At 39.1% G+C, this 22900-nt stretch overlaps 2 protein-coding genes across 2 annotated transcripts; both read left to right on the forward strand.

Moving 5' to 3' along the window:
• Positions 1 to 10090: 10090 nt before the first annotated feature.
• LOC133917884 (uncharacterized) lies at positions 10091 to 12681 on the forward strand. The gene is made up of 3 exons (XM_062361711.1): positions 10091 to 10995; positions 11098 to 11188; positions 12661 to 12681. Exons 1-3 carry the CDS (start codon positions 10091 to 10093, stop codon positions 12679 to 12681), a joined length of 1017 nt encoding a protein of 338 aa, XP_062217695.1.
• Positions 12682 to 18266: 5585 nt separating this feature from the next.
• Positions 18267 to 22892, forward strand: LOC133918993 (uncharacterized). Its single transcript, XM_062363171.1, has 9 exons — positions 18267 to 18421; positions 18746 to 18925; positions 19047 to 19367; positions 19464 to 19698; positions 20024 to 20170; positions 20262 to 20374; positions 20582 to 20786; positions 21382 to 21629; positions 22449 to 22892. The coding sequence occupies exons 2-9, from the start codon at positions 18819 to 18821 to the stop codon at positions 22615 to 22617; spliced, it is 1545 nt and encodes a 514-aa protein (XP_062219155.1). The 5' UTR covers positions 18267 to 18421; positions 18746 to 18818; the 3' UTR covers positions 22618 to 22892.
• Positions 22893 to 22900: the final 8 nt, after the last annotated feature.

Here is a 22900-nt window from a genome sequence, read left to right on the forward strand (position 1 = left end):
ACTCATTTGTTGATTCATGTGTAGGTGTTGCTCGAATGTGAACGTGGTTGATGATGGATCGATGAACTAAGTTTAGGGAGAAACTGAGGTTCAGCAACTAGGTTTAGGAGGAACTAAGGTCGTAGTGATTGAGGATGTCATGTGGGACATTAGGGCTACAAAATAGTGTACGTAAAGACAATGTTGCATGTGTGCAACTAGGCGCATTACGAAGATAGGCAGACGTACGGGAGGTCACGAGAAACCAGATGGTGTATTCGGATGATGGAGTCATTCAAGTACATGGTAAGGTCAGGTTGCAGTCTGATTGGTCGAAGAGTCCATTCCCATAAGGAATTGAGTGCTAGTCTGAGTTGGATTCAAGCATGAATTGAGTTGGTGATGGGTGGATGTATTTTATTTTCATTTGTGTCCGGGTAGGATACATCCAGGATTGTTTCCAAACCAAGGTTGGTTTAGAGGGCTATATATTGAGAGGGTCTCGGTCAGGAAGTGGTGTGCGCTAGGAACAAGATCAGATCAGATTTAGACTTTTGATCTAGAGAACAGATCTATCTAGGGTTTTGAGATTTTGTGGAAATCCTTATTAGATGCTTTATAGAGGCATCTTGTAAACTCATCTGTGCAATGAAAATCAACTTCGTAAGTTGATGAGTTGCTGATTCGAAATTTTCTCTCCGTTCTATATTCTGCATACTTGGTTTTGGTTTTCGATTAATTTCATGTTTCTATCAAGTTTCATCTTGGTTTAATTGATCCAAAACCTTTCTAGAATATTTAGTGTTTGATCTGTGAAAATTTTGAGTGGATTTGGCTTGATCTCGAGTTACTTTTCCGTCAACTCGACTAGGTTTTGTTCTACTCAATTTTGGTTGACACAATATGCTTCAACTAGGAATAATTCTTGATCCATATATCCAATTGACTCAATTATTATTTGGTTAGTTTGGCATTTGAATCTAGTTTCAGCTATCTAAATTTGAGGACAATCGAACATATAGATCTTTCTTTACATTGTTTTTACTAAAGCATGTACAATCTGTTTCGAGTGGAATACCGAGTTTAAATTGATTTTCGATATGGGTGAGTTAATCTTTGAATTTGGTTTCTGCAATAATTCACTCCCCTCTGATTGCCTGACTAAATTGTAATCAATCCTACAATTGGTATCAAAACCTTAATCCTTTTTTATTTGATCTTAATAAATAATTAGAAATATGGCTTCACGTAGGTATTCCACAAAATCTTGTGTTTTCGATGGAGTTGATTTTCAATTTTTTAATGCGAAGATGGAGGCCTATAGTCAAGCATAGGGATTTGCAATTTGGGAAAAGATCTACAAGTAATACGTGGTTCAAGAGAACAATGAGGTGATGACGCAGAACTTGCCAGCCATCGAGGTGAACAGCAAGGTAAGGAATTTGATCATCTAAGACTTGGAAAGAAGCGATTTTGACCATGTGATACATCTCAAATCCGTGTATGAGGTATGGAAAGCACCCCGTGATTATCATGAAGGTTCATCTACCACTAAAGAGGTACACAAAAATTTATATAAGAAAGAATACATGAAATTTGAGATGAAACCCGGTGAGTCTCTTGATGATTTCTTCTGGGCTCGCTTTAATAAGATTCTTTGTAATCAACGTGTTGTTAATATTGTATATATTGATACTGAAAATGCATGACAACTGCTAGGAGCTTTAGACATGTTAGTATGGGAGATAAATGTGGCATCTATTAGAGAATCTACTGTCATGAGTACACTTACATTAGATATTCTTTATTCTAAATTAAAAACTCATGAGCTAGATGTTTTTGCTAGGAAGAACGCTAATAAATCAATTGCTTTGATCTCTCAACTTAGCATGTCTCTTGTTGAATCTTCTTCATCAAGTTTTTCTCTATCTTCTATATCTTCATTAACTGATGATCAGTTTGAGTTGATTCCTAAAAAAAAATTAGCACTACTCTCTACTTGTTTTTCTAAAACATTACAGAATGTAAGTATGAGGAAGAGAGAAAGTGGAGTTCCTCAAAGATGCTACGAATGTGGTGATCTCAACCGTATTCATTCCATTGTCCTAAGTTTGCAGAAAAGGCATCAAAAGAGGAGAAGGAGAAAAAGAAGCGCTCGTTAAATGACAAGAAGTAGAAGAGCTTTCTCAACCGTAAGGTTATGCATCGAGTTCTTTCAGCGCTTGAACAAGTCAACTTGAGTGATGTTGATTTGGAGAGTAGCGATGATGACACAACAATCAAGAGCAAGACATTGCATGATTTGACTGGGTTATGTCTCAGGCAAGCAACAAAGTTATGAAATTGCAAGGCTTAAGATTTTAATTCCTAAGGATGATACTTGCAAGTAATGTGACTTAATTTATACTGAGCTCACTTCTCTTATAGATGTTCATGCTTTTACTCTTGAGAAACTCAGAGAAGAATTTGAGAAGAATGATAAACTTGTGTTAAATTGCAGATAAGTTAAAAATGATAGTTATTCAATAACTGATTTGCTTGATTCAACTTCGTGTCTAATTGTACAATTCTAGAATTGAGTTGTATGATGCTAATGCTAGCATTTCTTAGATAGCTAATGACATGATTACTCATGAGGTTCTTTCATGCTCTAATGGTTGTAAACAAAAGAAACCTATGAATGTTGCTTGTAATAAGTGTCAAACTTTTTCTAAATAGGTTGATTACTTGAAAGAAACTTTAGAACGTTTTTCTAAGGGAAAGAAAAATATGAACCTGATTTTAGATTCATCTAAGGCAAGCACATGTAAACAAGGTTTAGGTTTTGGTCCCTATGCTCGTTTTAAGACAAATGCACCTAATGTTGCCAGGGCTCTTGGTAGTGGCAAATTTGAACTTACTGAATATGAACCTAAGAATATTGTTTTGAAGTCTGCTGTATTTTTATTTTCTACAATAAATACAAATGTAGCTTCTTCTTCTAAAATCCACACATCGGGTTAAGTGTACTTGCACTCATTATGATAGAGATGGACATTTAGTAGAGTTTTGCTTTAGACTAGCTGAACAACAAAGGAAAGAAAAGTTTAAGGCCAGGACTAATTTTTGAAAGGTACGTGTTATCCCTTGTGAGGTTGTTGCATCTCATTTTGTGCCTCGGGTGAAATTGTCATCACCTTTTGCTACTCGTGTAACTCGTCATGAGCCTACTCAAGCTTCTCGAGTTAAGACTACTTGGGCTGCTAGTACTTTTCGAGTTGAACATACTCGAGCTTCTCGAGTTGAGTTTACTCGGGTTACTCGTATTTTTTCCACTCGTTGTTCTAGTTGGGTGACTCAGTACTGGATTCCTAAATGCTTTATTACTAACCCCCAGTATTGAGACATCAATATCTTTTGTTGCTTTGTAGGTTTCTCGAGTAAGGAAGGAGAACATATGGTTAGTCGATTCCATATGCTCACGCCATATATATGCTGATAAGAATCGGTTCTCCTCCCTTGCCCGTGCATCTCTTGTTGAGATACGTCTTCTACTTTTGTTGTGGCAAAATATACAATGTAGGTAAATGATAAGTTTATATTTAAGGATGTTGCTTTAGTCGAGAACTTAAAATTTAACTTGCTTTCTATCACAAATGATTGATGAAGATCTTGAGGTGTGTTTTAAGAAAAATGAATGCAAAGTATTAGATGTTTCAGTGATCTTGTTTTTAGTATCTCTCATTTTAGAAGAGTTTTTATGGCTGATTTTGATGCATCGCCTTCTTCTAAGCTTAGATGTCTTATTGCAGATGATTACAAAGATATATTCTTTTGGCATCGTAGACTTAGTCATATTGGTCTAGATCATCTCAATCGAGTTAGTGGTTTAGATTTTATTCGTGGCTTGTCTAAGCTTAATGGTGATGGCAAGTTAGTTTGCTCTTCTTGTAGACATGTTAAAATGCGTTCAGGTCCATATCCTCCTATTACCATGGTTATGACAAATGCACCCGGTCAACTTTTGCACCTTGATATTGTTGGCCCCTCTAGAGTACAATCTTTTGGAGGTAAATGGTATGTACTTATTATTGTTGATGATTTCTCTAGATACTCTTGGGTTTTCTTTATGCCATCTAAGAATGAAACTTTTGATCATTTTAGGAATCTATTTCTTAGATTATTTTTTTATCTCCCAGGTTCACTTAGAGCTATTAGAAGTGATAATGGAACAAAAATTAAAATTCTTTTTTGATCACCTTTGTGCTGAGAAAGTTATTAAACATCAATTTTCATCACCTATAGTACCTCAACAAAATAGTATAGTTGAAAGAAAGAATATAACTCTTGTTGAGATGGCTAGGACTATGTTAGATGAATTTTCTACTCATAGAAAATTTTAGGTTGAAGCTATATCTATTGTTTGTTATGTTTCAAATTGTGTTTTCTTGAGATCTATATTGGGTAAAACTTCATATGAGCTACGGTTTGAATATAGGAATAGTGTATCTTATTTTAGAGTTTTTGGCTATAAGTGTTTTTTGCTGAAATCTGAAAATTTAGATAAGTTCGAGTCTAGATCAACTGATGGAGTTTTTTGGATATCCTGCTCTTACTCGTGGCTATTGTGTACTTGTTTTGGAGACTAACAAAATTGTTAAAACCTGTGAGGTTACTTTCGATAAGGCTAGTCCTGAAACTAGACCAAATGATACAGGTATAAGTACATATGTTCAGGGGGAGTCTGAGAGTATATTTATGGATGATGATGATGATGAGGATGAGATGTTAATTCCTGGGACACAGTCAGTTGAAGATCATTTGGTACCTACTACTACTTCAGCTACAGCTGGACATCCTCAAGCTACTACTTCATCTGTGCATGTTGAAGGAGAAGAAGAGATTGCTTCTAGAGTCAATGCTCCTTTGCACATTCAGTGGAGTCATTCACCTGATCAGATGATTGGAGATTTGCATGAACGAGTCACACGGTCTAGGTTTATCGATTGTAATTCTTATGCTCATTCAGCTTTTGTTGCTTCTTTTAAACCCAAAGATATTTCACATGCATTAAGTAACGAATCTTATATCAATACCATGCATGAGAAACTTGAAAATTTTGAACACAACAAAGTCTGAAAACTTGTCGCACCTCCTCCAAGTCATACACTTATCGGTACTAGATGGGTTTTTAAAAATAAACAAAGTGAGAATGATGTTGTTACTAGAAACAAAGATAGACATGTAGTTTAGGGTTTTACACAGGTAGAAAGGTTATATTTTGAGGTAACTTTTGCTCTGGTTGCTATAGAAGCTATTAGAATTCTTTTAGCTTTTGCTGTATCTAAAGGCTTTAGATTATATCAAGTGGATGTCAAAAATGATTTTCTAAATAGCTATATTAATGAGGAAATTTATGTTAAGTAACCACCTGGTTTTGAAAATCCTATATATCTAGATCATGTGTACAAGTTATCTAAAGCTTTGTATGGTTTAAAACAAATCCCTAGAGCATGGTATGATATTCTTAAAACTTTCTTGCTTAAAAAGGATTTTGTAATAGAAAAAGTGGATAAGACGTTGTTTGTACTCAAGCATGGTAATAATCAACTATTTGTTCAGATTTATGTAGATGATATTATCTTTAGTTGTTCTTCTCATGCTTTGGTGTTCCAGTTTTCAGAAACGATAAGCAGGGAATTTGAGATGAGTATAATGGGTGAACTAACGTATTTTTTGGGTCTTCAAGTTAAACAAACCAAAGAAGGTATTTTTGTTCATCAAAGGAAGTATACACAAGACCTACTAAGACGTTTTGAGATGAAAAACAGCAAGTCGATCATGACCCATATTGGAGCAACAAGGATGCTTGATCCTGATGAAAATGGTGAGCCAGTTGATCAAAATGAATATAGAAGTATGATTGGATCACTTTTGTATCTCACAGCTTCAAGGCTAGACATAAATTTGTTGTATGCTTGTGTGCACAATTTCAAGATTCCCCACGTATTTTACATCAACAAGCTATCAAACAGATTCTCAGGTATCTTCATGGCACTCAAGACTTTGGCATATAGATTTTTGCTTCTTCTTGTATTAGCTTAATTAGCTTAAGAGCTTTTTCTAATGCTGATTTTGGAGGTTGTAGAATTGATAGAAAAAGTACATCTGATACATGTTATTTCTGGGGTAATTCTCTTGTTGCATGGTCATCTAGGAAATAGTCTTCTATTGCACAATCTACTGCTGAATCTGAATATGTAGCTGATGCTAGTTGTTGTTTACAAACTCTTTGGATATTTACTATACTAAAAGATTATGATGTTAATTTAGAGAGTACTCCACTTTTCTGTGATAATACTAGTACTATAAGTATTGCTAAAAACGCTGTGCAACATTCTTGGATTAAACACATTGATAATAGATTTTATTTTCTTAGAGACAATGTGAAAAAACCGAGCATTGAACTTCTCCATGTAGATACTGAACACCAATTGACAGATATTTTCACAAAATCTTTGGATTCTTCTCATTTTACTTTTTTTTTTGGGAGAACTTTGTGTTATTCATCCTATGAGATTGTTTTGAGGGGGGTCCTTATATTTTGGAGCTTGTCAGAGTTTAAAAATGAGAAAATAATAAAATATGATGAGCATCATATCTGATACATATGTGACTTTTGAAGCCAATGCTTATGCTACATGGGAGTTTTTGCACTTTCATATCTATATGTTTAATTGTGTAATTTTTGTCATAATTTTTTAATCGGAATGAAAACTCGAATTAAATCTTGTCATGATCAAACTCTCTTGATTACTTTGATCTTTGATATAAATGCTATATGTGAAAGACTCAAAGAAATAAAAAAAAGTGTTGAACAATAGATGATAGCTAAAGATCAAGGAAGTACGCACAATCGCACTTCTTCTTTACGAGACTGCTTATCTTTGCACTTTGATATGAACTTGGAAGAAGTCGTATATGACCGTAACCATTGTGTTAAGCTTCTGATTGTCTTTTTGACATAGGCTTGGCATAGTTGGATAGAATAAGGCTGATAGTGCATATAATTCCTTGCAAAAGAACATGAGACGTTCTTGATAGCACAATTGGTATCTTGTTACATGTATTTTTGATCAAAACAATGACATATTTTTTATATCCATATTTTTGATAGCATATAAATTAATGATTCGAGTGATTAAGTTTGGGAGACCATGCCTTGCAAATAAATCAATATTATATTTGATAAGTTGTGCTCACACTATATTTTTACATATGTAGACGAATTGGTGCATATATTCTTGATAGTGTGGCTTGGTCAAGTATCTATTATATATGTGATTAATCTATGGTGCTTATTATTATGATAAAAAAGATTCTCTCTTTTGAATTTTTGATGAAATCATTGCCAAAGGGAGAGAGAGTTGCTCATTTTGGGAAAGATTTTTGGTTTTTCTCAAAGGGGAGAGATTTTTTGTGTTTGATTTTTTTTCACTATGCGTTTGATTTTAAAATTAAATCATGTCTGTTCAGAGGTTACCAATGTTCATATGAGGGTTGCCAATGTTTTCATCAAAAGGGAGATTGTGAGATCATGTGATGAAAAATTAGTTTGAATGATAAAATTGGTAGAGTAAAGTGATTTAGCATAATTACATTAGGATGATATTCATACGTTGCTAAGATATTGCTTAGATATGCTTCGATAGCATAGATAGTTTGATGCGCTATCAGTAGTTGGGTTTGCTTATGTTAGCGTGTTGTTTTTGCTTGAAGTTTGCATGGTGTTATGTGAACTGATCTTGAGTCAAGTCAGGAAGGACTTGTGCTCGTACTCATTTATTGATTCATGTTCAGGTGTTGCTCGAAGGCGAACATGGTTGATGATAAATCGATGAACTAAGTTCAGGGAGGAACTGAGGTTCAACGACTAGGTTTAGGAGGAACTGAGGTCATAGTGATTGATGATGTCATGCGGGACATTCAGGCTAGAGAACAGTAAACGTGAAGATAATGTTGCATGTGTGCGACTAGGTGCGTTACGGAGAAGAGAAGACGTACACGAGGTCGTGGGCATCCAGATTGTGCATTCAGATGATGGATTCATTTCGAGTACATGGTAAGATCAGGCTGTGGTCTGATCGATCAAAGACTCCAGTCCCATAAGAAACCGAGTGCTAGTCTAAGTTGGACTCGAGCACGAACTGGATTCGGTGATGGATGGACGTATTTTGATTTAGTTTCTGTCTGGGTAGGATACAACTAGGATTGTTTCTAAACCAAGGTTGGTTTCAAGGGCTATATATTGAGAGGGTCTTGGTCAGGGAGAGGTGTGCGCAAAGGACGAGATCAGATTTAGATTTTTGATCTAGAGAGTAGATCTGTCTAGGGTTTTAAGATCCTTTTTGGATGCTTTGGAGAGACGTCTTGTAAACTCATCTATGCAATAAAAATTAACTTTCGTAAGTTGATGAGTTGCTGATTCGGAATTTTCTCTCTGTTCTATATTCTGCATACTTGATTTTGGTTTTTGATTAATTTCATGTTTCTATCAAGTTTTATCTTGGTTTAATCCATCCAAAACCTTTCTAGAATATTTAGTGTTTGATTTGTAAAAATTTCAAGTGGATTTGGTTTGATCTCGAGTAGCTTTTCGATCAACTCGACTAGGTTTGTTCTACTCGATTTTGATTGATATAGTCTACTTCGACTAGTCGTAATTTTGATCCACATTTCCGATTGACTCGATTCTTATTTGGTTAGTTTTGTATTCAAATCTAATTTCAGCTATACAAATTTGAGGGCAATCACACCGACGGATCTTTCTCTACTTTATTTTTACTAAAGCATATACAATCTATTTCAAGTGGAATACCGAGTTTAAATCAATTTTTTATTTGAGTGAGTTAATCTTTGAATTTGGTTTTCACAATCATTCACCCCCCTTTGATTGCCTTATTAAAGTGTAATTGATTCTACAGTACGGTTGGGTTATGGTGGTCTTGCTCAAATCTAAGGGCCGGTTCGTAGATAGATCTTTTCAAGTAAACAGTACATCCACAAGCCTAGTATGGGACGGGCCCAGGGGCAGATTTAACGGGGCAGCAAGGGGGGCTCGAGCCCCCCTACATGGCTGGCGGCCCGACGCACTTCAGCAGTTGAGCGCCCCCCCTGAGCACCCCGAAGGCTTCAAGACGGTCAGCCCCCGCTGTCCGCTGAGCGCCTGAGCCTCAGCTGGTCTGCTCTCGGCTCTCGGCTGGTCTGCCTCTCAGCTGGTCTGCCTGGAGAAGCCAAGCTGTCGAAGTGCCGACTGCCTGCCATGGCCTGATGGGCTGGCCCAACCGCCCAAGTGCTAGTATGCTACCCAAAGCGGCAAAGCCCAACCCACGTTCGGACGTTCCCCAACTTCCAATCGCACATGCACACAGCACAATCGGGCAATCGGTAAATCCCTAAATCCCCAAATCGTGGAGCAGAACAGCACCTCGACGGTGCGAGCGATCTCGACGAGCCGGCGACTCGGCAAGTAGTGGAGCAAGGCGGGCCGGGAGCACGGTGAGCCGGTGAGCGACAGAGCAGCTGAGCAGGGGCGCAGGCGGCCAGCGGCCTGGCGCGATGAGCAGCGCTGCAGCGGCCAGCGGAGTAGGGCGGGGCGGCAGCCAGCAGGCGTGGGCACGCCGCGCGCGGTGAGCAGCGCTGCAGGCCTGCAGCGGAGCAGGGCGGGGCGGCAGCCAGCACGCGCGCGGTGAGCAGTGCTGCAGCGGAAGCAGGGCGGGGCGGCCGGGCGGCAGCCGGCAGGCGTTGGTGCGCTGCGAGCAGGCGAGCAACGACCAGACCAACGGAGAATCAGAGAAGCCGAGAAGGGCTGGCGTGGGCTCAAACTGAGAACTGAGAAGGTATAAAAATGAGAAATGTATGTTTATGTGAATTGGATAGACAAGCAAAATGAGAAATGTATGCTTCTTTGAATTGATTAGCTAAGAAATTTCATCTTTTCTGAATTAATCTGCAAAGAACCGAATTACAAATGTATTCATGCACAGTTCACAATCTTTAGACTCTGTAACTATAATGCATATTTTAGTATGTGATTTATGGTATATTTTTGATAAAATTGTAGATTTGCAACATGTCCAAAAGAACATTGCTGACATATTATTCAAGTTCAAGCAATGCCAATACTAGTAATACTGATGAGGGCACAACTCAACCAAAGAAGTCTAAAGTGGAGTTTCGTTTCTCGGATATAGTAGGTGATCTAGGGAATCGCAAACCAATTGATCACTATGCATTTGAAATTAGAGATCAAGTAAAGAGGGCATATGCTTTGAGTGGTCCAACTCAACCGGTTAATCATACATTTCCTCGTAGATGGCAAAGTGGTGAATGGAGATCCTTTCAAAAAATCTGGTTTGAGAAGCATGATTGGCTAGAGTATAGTGTCTCAAAGGATGCAGCCTTTTGCTTGTATTGTTATCTTTTCTTTGAGCCAGGAAAGCCTGAAAAATTTGGGAGTGATGTATTTGCAAAGTCTGGTTATGTCAATTGGAAGAAGGCTTTGCATACTTTTGAGAGACACGGTAATTGCAAAACTCATAACAATGCAAGGCTGAAGTGTGACGACTTTATGAACCAAAGAACAAGTGTTACTCACAAATTTATTAATACCAGCAAGGAAGATGAAATTCGTTACAAGATTCGCTTGACTTCTTCTTTAGATGTTGCAAGATATCTCATTGAGCAAGGTGATGCTTTCCGTGGACATGATGAGTCTAATACTTCTATCAATAAGGGTAAATTTAGAGAGATGATTGACTGGTACAAAAACAAGAAGAAGAAGGTTAAGGATGCATATGAGAAAGGTTCTACACGGTGTCAAATGATATCTCATCATATTCAGAAGAACCTTACAAAAGCTTGTGCACGACGAGTCATGGCAGTGATTATGGATGAGATTGGAGATAGGAACTTCTCTGTGCTTATTGATGAGTCTCGAGATGTATCAATAAAGGAGCAAATGGCTGTGATCTTGAGGTTAGTAGTCCGTACTTTACTTTGCATTTTTATTGCTTTTGTATAATTTCAGATTTTATGTACTACTAAGTATACTAACATAGAATAAATTGGGTTGTGTAGGTTTGTGAATGATCAAGGAAAGGTTATGGAGAGGTTTCTTGGACTTCAACATGTCAACAGATGTATAGCTGCTGCATTGAAAGAAACTTTGGTTAGTATGCTTTCCTGTCATAAGTTAACCATTTCTAGGCTTCGAGGGCAGGGTTATGACGGAGCTTCAAATATGAGAGGTGAATTTAATAGTGTGCAAAAATTGATTCGGGATGAAAATCCTTATGCTTTCTATGTGCATTGTTTCGCCCATCAGTTGCAGTTAGTGGTTGTTACCGTTGCAACTCTAGTCCAGTCATTGCAGATTTCTTTAACTATGTTCCTTTAATAGTGAACATTGTGGGTGCATCGTGTATGAGAAAGGATGTCTTACTTGCAAAGCATCATGATGTGTTGCTACAAAAGGTGGATAATGGTGAGATTAGCACTAGAAGAGGACTGAATTAGGAAAGTAGCCTAGCTAGACTTGGAGATACTAGATGGGGTTCACATCTTAAAACATTGCTTTGTATTTTCCAAATGTGGGAAGCTACCTTGGAGGTGCTTGAGATTGTAAAGCAAGATTCCGTTAAGCTGACGTGTAATGGTGGAGCATTTGGTTTAATTGGTAAAATGCAAAACTTTGATTTTGTATTCATCATGCTTTTGATGATAGACTTGTTAAGCATTACAGATGACTTGTCGCGTGCTTTGCAAAGGAAGGATCAAGACATTGTTGAAGCAATGAGTTTAATTATGGATGTGAAAGATCGTTTGCAGGATATGAGGGACAATGGATGGGAGTTGTTATTCAAAAGAGTGAAGTCCTTTTGTGACAAAAATTAGATTAAAGTGCCAAAAATGGACAATGAAGTAAATGCTAGAGGGACGTATTCACGTAGAAGGCAAAAAGTAACAAATATGCATTTTTACCATATTGAGATTTTCATTGCTGCCATTGATGCCATTTTGTCAGAGATGAATCATCGTTTTAATGAAGTTAGTTCGGAGTTATTAGTATGCATGGCTTCTCTTAATCCAAGGAACTCCTTCTCTAGTTTTGATGTGGATAAGCTTGTGAGACTTGCTGAGATTTATGCTGAAGATTTTACAGTAGCTGATTGTTTGTTGTTAAGGAATCAACTTCAAAGCTTCATTCTCAACATTAGGAGAAGTAAAGAATTTCTTGGATGTAGAGATCTTCCAAAGGTTGCTGAAAAAATGATTGAGACCGGAAAGAACAGATCTTTTCCATTGGTTTATCGGCTCATTGAGCTAATATTGATACTTCCAGTGGCAACGGCATCAGTTGAGAGAGTCTTTTCAGCTATGACTCTTATAAAGACAGATTTACGCAACAAAATGGGGGATGGATGGCTTAATGACTTGATGATATGTTACACCGAGAAGGAGATATTTAGAAGCATTAGCAATGAAAAAATCATACAAGAGTTCGAAGACATGAAAGAACGCCATATGTTAGTGCCAAAAGATAATTTAGTGGTATGCTTCATTCTCTATTTCTCTTCTAATTTGAAAGAGCACCATATTTGAAAGTCATTGTTTGTAACTAATTTATCTTTTGTTTTACAGATTGCTTCTCATGAAGATTAATAGGCTATCGTCATGTACGCACATGCTATCCATTGATTTGGTACGAACATATTGCCGATTCATCTTTTATTCCTTCTTCTTTAATGTATTTTGCACTTCATCTTTTATCTTTGCGTATGAAATTGCCTTGAAAAATGAAACTTGCTAATTTTATACATGAGACATATTTAAACTTATATTAGCTAGTATGTTCAGCCCCTCCTATAATTTTGGTCTGCGTCCGCCCCTGGACGGGCCTACCCGATTAATTTACTTTACTCTCAATATGGTGTAGGCAATTTTGTTGCGAAATCCAAAGTTTCCATTAGCATAAGAGGGAGATGGATTCATGCGGCGATGAAACCTTAGCGTGTATGCACATGCTGAGATGGGCTTTCTAAAGACTTTGAAATAATTTCCTCATCGTACACCTCGGAAGTGTGTAAGTGTTTGATTATCACAGGCATAATGGATAATCATAACTTGTAGGCAAAGTGTACAACCTTTGTAGAGTGTAGAACTGGTTAATTAGCTGTACTCACGGTTATAAGTGGCAAGGAAAACCTCACGTGATCAGAATTTGATAGTTTGGTTGGTTTGGTCAATCATAGTGGTGGAAACTATGATTGAGGTGCCGTTCAACCTTTGTAGTGGGAACCATGGTTGAGGTGTGGGAAGATTAGTTAAGTTAAGATGGTTAGAATCTTGAGGTTTTTTGGTTTATTTATTGTTATTCATTTAATTATTTAATTGCTTTTAAATTGTTTCAAAGTAAATATTCTTTCCGAAAATGAGCCATATTGTCATATTATCGTCAAGCCTTCATATGCATAATATTTCCTCATAACTTGCTGAGTACGACATGTGCTCACTCTTACTATCACCAAACACTCAGTTAAAGAATGTGTTGGAGAATTTGCTAAAGATAGATCATTTTAAGTTGCTTTCTATGTTGGTTTGCATGTGGAGTCGGTGTAAGGGTTTTGTCGATTGGCACCGGCGACGAAGAAGCGTTGAATGATCTAGTGGAGGAGACTCACCTCGTTGCTGCTGCTAGCCTGGTGAAGTACCAAGTAGAGACCAAACATTGGGTTGACAAAAAAATCACTGGTGTAGCCTACTGGCCTAGAGACCTGGTACTCCGGCGCAAGTTGAACCATGAAACGGTGGGGAAGCTCTAGTCCAAACGGAACGACCCGCTCATCGTAACAGAGCCCGGCGACCAGGCTCGTATCGCTTGACCGCTTTAGGTGGTGAAACACTGACTCACACGAGGAATGCGGATTCGCTCCGCAAGTACTTTCCTACAAAAATATATAAGTAAGTACCTTTAGAGTTGTACTCTTTTCCTTGCAGGGAAACCTCAATATGTGGTGCAAGGTTTTTTATGAGGCAGCCTCCTTATATAATCCCTAGAGGAATGAGAATTAATTCCCCAAAGAAGAATGTGCATTTCCGTGTTGTGTGATAAAAGGTGATAATTTGAGGACTCACCTATGGCCGAAGTCCAAGGGCGCACCATCTAAAAAACCAGATGGGCCCCAGGGCCCTGGAGGGTTGATACCTAAGGGGCTCACCCGTAACAAAAGAGGGTAGCAGTCTAAGAGCTCCCCTAGGGCTGAAGTCTAAGGACTCATCCATAATGAACAGAGGGTTGATACCCAAGTATGGGGTTGACTCCTTCGATAAGCTGACTGGATCTAAGGGTTCTAAAGGGCTGGAGTCTAAGAACTGACCCATAATGAATAGAGGGTTGATACCCACTTATGGGGTTGTCTCCTCCGATAAGCCAGCTGGACCTAAGGGTTCTGAAGGGTTTGAAGTCTAAGGACTCGCCCATAATGAATGGAGGGTCGATACCCACGTATAGGGTCGACTCCTCCGAAGCCGGACGGACCTAAGGATTGCAAAGGGCTATAGTCTAAGGACTCACCCATAATGAACGGAGGGTCGATACCCACATGTGTGGTTGACTCCTCTGATAAATCGGCTAAAGGGTTCCGAAGGGCCAACATCTAAGGATCCATCCATAATAAATAGAGGGTTGATACACACGCATGGGGTCGACATCCAAAAATCCAACCAGATCTGAAACCGCGTAACACCTCAAGAATACCAACGCCATTGTACAACATCATAATGGCGACTGTTCACTTCCTAACGCCGTTGTATCAATGTCAACATCACATGATGTTCACGCTCAACCAACATTCCCTCCCACCATCGAGCCAGCAATGTCAAAACTCAGTGAAGTCCCAAAAAGCTAGCCATGGAGTGGGCATGACTCCCATGGCCAGGCCTTCATGCCATCATCGACTACCTCGATGAGCCAAAGGACTTCATGTCCTTCAGGACAGTTTTGCTCTGAATGGCGCAACAATGTCCGCCGCGGAGAGCACTCAGAATTCATCCCCTGGATCCTCCAGATAGACGAGGTCCATGAGTCAGGCAAAGTTTCATTCTATTCACTGACATAGGAGCAGATCCTCGTCGTGCACGCCCCTTCATTCACGGGGCGCAGAACAAGAATCATGACCTTTGAGGAGAGCTACCTGATAGGGTTTGACTGCGATGATGACTCTGTGAGAGTCACAAACCCGTTGACTTGAGAAGCATTTGTGTTGCTCCCACTCACTTGATGTAATAACGAGAAAGGAACAATTATTACACCAGCAGTTACAGTATTATTCATTATATTACGATCACGACCCCAACAACTCCCCCTCTTCTTAATGAATAAGTTCCAAAAAAAAAAGCTAAATCAAAATACTGTGTCACACTTTGAGATTGACTCTGTAATTAACAACTGAGCTTTAGTGCATCTAAATAACAACCTACATCAAAACCATATCTTACCTACCATAATTACCATGTCTATCATAATTAACTCTTATCATTCTCAGTTGAATCATGGTTTCTGACCAACCACCTGTTCGACAATTTTCAAATCCGTAGTTCCTTTTGATATTTTGTCTGTCCTTTTGACATTCTTTCAGTTGATAGGCATCACATATCATGAAGGACACTAGCAACTTTCCATCTGTATATATGTCAGTACGTGTGTCAATCTTGAGTGATCATGTTTTTATTCCACCAGTGTGCATCATGCGCAAATCAAATGCTGCTGAAGTGGGAATCTGGCTGACCTCTTCGACCGGATAGACTAGTTTAACTGATCTCTTGTCTTGATGCAAACAAAAGCCGGTATCTAACTTTGCTTCTCTGATATTTTGGATACAGTAAGATGACAATGTGCAAATACAATAAAAAGAACTTGAGTTCAGTTACTTGATTGGCACTTGATGCAAAGGCCGCATCTCTCCAACTAAAAGATGCTCCGGAACTTCCCTCCTTTTGTAACAATTGATTAACGCTCTTATGTTTGTTCAATGGTATGAGTCAGGGGTCCTAAATCATAAGGTTTTCTGCTCTTATGTTTGTTCAATGGTATGAGTCAGGGGTCCTAAATCATAAGGTTTTCTTTAGAACAAAGGAAAAGTGAAGGAATTTAATCATATGAAAATATTTTCAATAGGGCTCTTTCGGGAAAAAAAAAAGGAACGAGCCTCTTAAATTTTCTATGCAATGGCTTTGTTCAACAACAAATTTGGAGAGATTCTAATATAAGGTTCAACCTTATGGGGAAAGTCTTTTTTTTTCCCCTTCTCTCTCCCTCTCTCCAAATTCATGTATTTTTTATCCTGTATTCTATGCAAACAATTATTATTGCAATTTTTTTATTATTTATGCAACTCACTGCTTTACACTTGTATTCCTATGGATTCTTGAACTGTTCTCTGTTCCTTTGTTCCGAGGAGGTCCTTGTTAAAGTGCATTTTCTTGGATAGAGCTAGTTTTTCTTTTAAGACAATGTATCATATATGAACTGACACAATGAGCATCCAGTCCATTGTACAGTACAAGTCTATATTTATCAGTTTGGCTATTGCGAGAGCATTATGCAAATGATCATGGGAATTCCAGAAAAAGATTCGGTTATATAGGGTACGCTATCACAAGAAACAAAAAGGAAGACAAATTTTGAGTAGCAGCTTTACCTTTTCTTTGTTTCTCCTTTTCTTTTCGAAATCCCTTTTCAACATAAGTTGCCATCTTTGTTTTTTTCGATTTGTCTAAAAAATTTCATAGTCATTCGCATTTTTAAAAGGATTAGTAGCGCTTGATTTATTCTCCTAGATGGAATGTGCTTGTTATATCCGGCACATCTTACACTTTCAACGCATCCTAACGAAAAACACAAAGGTAGTTAGAAATATTTTGAGGAAGCAAATTCAAAGGGTTACATGATATCAAATATCATTCAAAATTAAATATGTAGTTTTGCGATAGTTTCGTCAATTTGTATAAAACTCTGTGAAATTTACTCTTCATAAAAGCAACCGGCGACCATCTAAAAATTCCACCAAAAAAATTCCACCAAAAAATGATAACCATGATCCACATCGACGCGAAATGGACCCAAGTGTGGTCTCTCTCTCTCTCCCGTAACGTTGAAAGTTATTGCTTTTTCATAGGGTTGGAAGTTATTTTTATTATTGGGGAACGCTAGGGTGATGTTTGGTTGAGGAATGCAAATGTAAACGCAAATGGTATTACAGACCACTAGAAATAAAACAATGTAAACTAATACCGATTTTGTTTGGTACACCTACGTAATAGAATACAGAAATCGTCATCACCAGCCAATAGCCCTCTACATCTTGCAAATCGCTTGTCGTCCTTAAAACGAAAAGGGAATCCAACAATTGCGAGGAGAAGGTGGGTGCATAGGCAAGGACATTCCTCGTGGTGGTGCTTGGCATGGTGGCATCGGGTAGGACGGGAAGGCGACATCAGTCCAATAAGCACTGATCACGCAGGGCTGCGGCGGTGATGGCTTATGCCGCGAGCACGTCGTGTAGGGGCAAATCGAGTCCCTGCGTCGCCGCCGCCGATGACCACGTCCGACATCGTTGATACGGCCAGCGGATCGAGGCACGGGGAAATCCTGCTATCACGGGAGGAGAAGGGATTATAGCACTATTGTGCGTATGAGCCGAGTTTTTCATTTTGCGTGTGTAGGGTGCGGTATCTGTTTACGTCGAGAGTTCGGTGAGATGAAGTTTCTAAAGGGTTATTAACAGATCTCACAGGATCTATTTACATGCCTACCAAAACAAACGAAAGTAACATATTTCATTACCAACGTGATCAGATTATAGGAGAAATGGCCGAACCAAACACCACCTAAATGTTCTTGTAGTATCAATGTCGCATTTGGAAGGCCCAAAGCTTAAGCCTGCCAATTCGGATAGGCTATTGCTGTCAAGCAGGACAGCATCCCAACCAGGCCCACTTTGCCACTCACGTCCACAGAAAAACAAAGGATGGCGCTGGCGATAACGCTCCCTGCCCGCGTGGGCTCGCCTCCACCACCTCACCCTGTACACCGGCAGATCGCCCAGCGTGCGGTGCCCCTCGTTGCTCGTTGGCACGTCCTCCACGGAGCGGGCAGGTCGACGGTCCATGGATGATCTGGTGAACCCTGATCACGTGGGGCTGGTTCGTTCTTGCACATGGCTCTAGCACCAGTAAAAGACGGGGAGGGAAAAAAGAAAAAAAAGAAAAGAAATGAATAACACCATGGGAATCATCGAGCGCTCTTGCTAGCTTGGTCCAGGAGCAATCCGTGCCGGGGGAAGAAGAGGCTAGGTGGCGAAGCAATCCCGTTCCTCCTCCTGTCATCTCGCGCTGCCTGCAGGTTGAATCTTTTCCTTTCACCTTGTTTTCTTGGCGCTTGTGCGTCGTCTCCTCCATCCCCTGGCGCAACAAGAAATGGGGATTAGGTTTAGGAGGAGGTGGATGCTTTCTTGAGCATTTGTTGTTGATTGAAATGATCTTGCTTCAGCTTCGGATTCTAGGTCCTAGGAGTGGACATATACATCCTACTAGTGGGAAACATGGGTTGGAATGCTCGTGTGAAATTGTCTGTTTCATCTGACCACGCAGTCTTCTCTGCTAATATAATGGCTTCTGTGACGACTCTCGGCTCATCAGGAATTCTCATCCTTGTTTTCTCGTCCAGGAATGCATGCTTCTTTCTCCCTGTGCGCCTTTGCGATGCACTGATCAATAGTCAGGAGTCATAGTAATCTGTAATGGCTGAATGTTCCCTGGCAACACTGAGAGGCCAGTATCGAAGGAGATGGACACAGTCCAACAGCAGGCTCTCCTCAAGGAATATGCCGATTAGGATGTCAACGAGGTTGGTTTGTCTCTGCAATTTTTGTAGTCCTGGTCATCTTTTCGGTTTTTTTTTTGGGGGTCATCCTGATCATCTTGCGTTGCTAGGTTGTAATTGATCTTTGCTTTTTCTATGTTTGCAGGAGCTACACCCACAGGATTCACCTTCCATGCCAGTCCAATGCTGCTAGAAAATGGAAAAATGCTGCATTTACTCCTTCTGATTTTCATGGAAGGGGTCACTGGGTGGGAACTTTGGTGAAGTGTTCTTTCTTGGAGTCACTGATGGATTCTGAGAGCATCGTCTCACCAAATGTAATGCTGATTTCGGATGAAGCTCTTCTCACCATCAGCATAGTTTTCGCGTATTTGGCCGGTGTTGTACCCTCTGGGCAGACATCTCATGCCAGAAATCAGAGTGCAAACCAAAATCTTACAGCACCAAGCTCATCTGATTCTGGTAGGTAAGAGTAGCTGCATAAAGTATTACTTCTAAATTTCAGACTGTTGGCTTATCAGGAGAAATGACTGCTCATTCAATTGCCTTTTCCAAATTTTAGGGATATAAAATGCTTACCTGAAAGGAATACTGGGTTTGACCCCAGCGATATGTGGAGTGAAGTGAGAGCTAAACTTTCCGAAGCCTTACAAGCAAATGTTCAAGATGCCAGTTTGGATAGCAGAGAGAATGAACTCACTAGTGATAGGAAAAACTATCCTTTGAGTATGCTTGCAATTCATGGTGGTCCCAGGTTGCGGCTTCTTCTGGTCACATTCCAGCTTCTTGAAATGGAGGCAAGATGCGCACCGCAACTCTTTGTTTAAAATGGATTGCCCGTATATACTCACCTAGTATCTGACCTATTTTCTATTGAAATAGGGGTAGTAGCACTCTCCTGCTGTAGATTTTTGTTGGCTCAAGTTGTATAATGTTCTATTTTGTATCCTTTGCCCCTCTATTTGTCTGAAATAATTATGGTTTTGCACTAGAACTTCTGTACTAAAGTGGAACCAGTATAATGATTTTTTTCACAGTAATATTTGACCCAATTCTTATAAACGTTGAACATATTGGAATAAAATATGTTGAGTTGCTCTAAGTTGGTCTGATATCATGCAGGTAAGAAACATCTCCGGAAATTCTGAATTTATCGATGGGATCAGGTGGTTGCAAGTATCAAATACGTTGATAGATGGTTTGATTCAACCGGCATTTGTGAAATGGATTGAAGAAGAACAAGCCTTGGAAAATGGCAAAATCAATGAAGTATGTCACTGTTTTGAACTGCTGTCCATTTCTCCATATTGGATATGCCCCAAGTCACTGATATCCTTTTCTGTTCCTGAAACTTATGAAGATGATAGGTAGCAAAATAAAGGAGGACGATAGGATCTTGAAGAGGTTTAACAGATTCGGGAAATCTGAACTCTATTTGGATCTGCTCTTTTTCCTAAGATTTGGTTCTGCAAGGTACTATTCAAATGCTATTCTTCATCCTTATAGCAACTTTTCTGTTCAATTTCTTTCTGTCCTGAAAATTATATCATATTTAAGAAGAACTGTAGATATTTTGATTGGTTAATATCTTGACTTATTTTGTTCTTTTGCCGCTTGCTGAAGAGTGGCCCTTTGTGAGGTGCATAAATACATTCTTACCCTGATATTGCCTGATGGTAGGTCTGATAGCTATTTTGATGCTAAATTTCTGGCTGAACATGGAGCAAGAGTTTTGGAGGACCTGGTTATTTCCTTAGCTGATGTGATTGCTAGTATTTATCTGGAGCTTATGTCAGTTGATGGAAATATGTCTACTGAGGTTGTTAGTTCTAGCTTAGCTCTATGCTCTCTGTCAACTAGAGAACTTCAAAAGTTGCGTAATGAGGTAATAATTGTGGATGGTACATGGTCTTGTTCCTTCCTTTGTTATTATTATTATTTTAGTGAAAAGATGCTACTTCTTTAACCTCTTGTCTTTTCCTGTTCAAATGTGCTTTAAATGAGATTATAAGTTCTTGTTCACTGTTTATTTTTTATTTATAAGCAGGGCATCAAATCTTGTAGGTTTACATGTAATTTCAACTTCTTATTTAAATTTGAACTCCTGTTCCCAGTGATGAATGGCTGGGAGCAACTTCTCAATTCAAACTTGCATTTTAATTCAAGTGAGAAAACCATCTGGTTTCTCCCCAATTCCTGGCGGTAATTGGCTGGGAACCAGTACCATTCTAGGCCTTGGATTTTCCAAGAACTGGTGTCTGGAGTTCGGACCTTTGGATCTTCCTAATGACTGCACCTAAAGGAACATATTTGTGCTCAATGCTAGGAGAGTCTGTGGCAACAGCCCAATTACAACTGGTGGAATTAGATAAATTGGGTACTTCATAATTGTGTTTTACATAATATTATGTATGATTGATGATTCATCCAACCATGTTTCACACCTTTAATTTACGAGAATATCTATTATCTCTTGGAAGGTGGCTATTAATTGGTGGTTGCACCAATACTTCGAGTCAGTTGTTTCAATGTATGAAGACAGGCTCGAGTTGTATGTTCTATGCAGAAAAAAATGTGAAAAACCAGCAGATAATCAAGCTGAGAAGACAAATTGGTGGAGGCTTGCATTTGGGAAGCCTAGTGCGCCTACTATTCTGAATTATGTTAACATCAGCCCATTTTCCCTTCCAGCGAGAAGGACGAAGGAATTAAGAGCTTTGACTGGATGGTATGCCCCAGCTCCTTCCAGTCCATGTTCTTTATTTCATGAAAAAATTGTTGCAAAATTTCACATGCTACCTGGATTAATAGATGGTGAATTTTCAAGTATCTTGTTCGCTTGTTTTGATTCCCCAAGTCCAACAGAACTAGGGGAAGCATTTGTCTTGACCTAGTTAAAAGTGCCCCCCCCCCCCCCTTTTTTCTTTAAGAAAAAGAAAGACAGCTTCTTTAGGGGTTGTTTGGATCTGTATAACTCAAAATTCTGTGTGCAAATCGAGTCCAAGGCGTTTTTAACAAAACCAGCGTACTCTACGCTTATTTCTCTAGCTGCAAATCTCACACTCCTGTTCATTCACATACCTAACATGCTTTGATGATGAGGATTGGATTGCATGGTAATTAATTGTGTGTAGTTGTTTTCGGAGCCTAGCACACGGTTGAGTACTTGCAATCCAAACACAATAATGTGTAAACCAAGAATAACAGAATAACCATTTAAAACTTGTTTTTCTAAAATTCCTAATAAATGTTAAGGCCCATATTAGTCCATCTCATGGCTATATATACACATCCACCCTAATGACGTGATCAAGGTTTCTAATCCCCAAGGTTAGTAACCTGTTTTCTGAAAACTGATTTCTAATCTTGAAATCTAAACAACCACCTAGAATAGTGCCACAGATCCATGTTGTGTTACTTTAAAAGGTATTGTACTTGTGACTAAATTTGCAGATAACCATTTTACGGTGTGGTAAATGGATTAATTTTTCGTTTTTATCATACATGAATTGAGAAAACATAACATTGCTGTCTTCATCAATTGCAGGAGGTATTACTTCAGCCTGTTCTTAGAGTTGTCAGACATTGCCATGCCTTTCGTAAGGGCTGCTGTCGGTAAAGTGAGCACTGCAGTGTCCTACTTCTGGGTGTCCATGATTGGAAGATCTCTGGGACTGATTTTCTCAGGGGTAAGGCAGGCACTCGGCTGGAGATGAAGTCTATGCATGTTCAGTTTTGAATCTGACTTCTTTTTTCTTCCTCCACTCTACTGCTACTGAATGAATCATTGATGACTCCTGCAATCTCTATTCAGCTTTGTCAACTGTTAGGCTATGCATTGGAAATCTTTATTACCCTGAGAAGGCTGTCTTTTCCCTCTCTTTTTTTTTGTATTTCACATCGCATTGTGTAAGAAACTTTATTAATTTCGTCAAAGATTGAAGAATGATATGGAAATCTGAGAATTGCTGGAATCAAAATCATTTGCTTATAGCATTT

The sequence above is a fragment of the Phragmites australis genome, chromosome 5, assembly GCF_958298935.1.
Source record: "Phragmites australis chromosome 5, lpPhrAust1.1, whole genome shotgun sequence".
Classification (NCBI taxonomy): domain Eukaryota; kingdom Viridiplantae; phylum Streptophyta; class Magnoliopsida; order Poales; family Poaceae; genus Phragmites; species Phragmites australis.

Excerpts from the sequence above, each read along its gene's own strand:
- LOC133917884 (XM_062361711.1), top strand. The coding sequence starts at position 10,091 with ATGTCCAAAAGAACATTGCTGACATATTATTCAAGTTCAAGCAATGCC. Across the intron at positions 10,996-11,097 it reads CAAATGGCTGTGATCTTGAG|GTTTGTGAATGATCAAGGAA; the intron begins GTTAGTAGTCCG and ends TGGGTTGTGTAG. Across the intron at positions 11,189-12,660 it reads CTGCATTGAAAGAAACTTTG|ATTGCTTCTCATGAAGATTA; the intron begins GTTAGTATGCTT and ends TTTGTTTTACAG.
- LOC133918993 (XM_062363171.1), top strand. The coding sequence starts at position 18,819 with ATGGCTGAATGTTCCCTGGCAACACTGAGAGGCCAGTATCGAAGGAGA. Across the intron at positions 19,699-20,023 it reads TCCAGCTTCTTGAAATGGAG|GTAAGAAACATCTCCGGAAA; the intron begins GCAAGATGCGCA and ends GATATCATGCAG. Across the intron at positions 21,630-22,448 it reads TTAAGAGCTTTGACTGGATG|GAGGTATTACTTCAGCCTGT; the intron begins GTATGCCCCAGC and ends CATCAATTGCAG.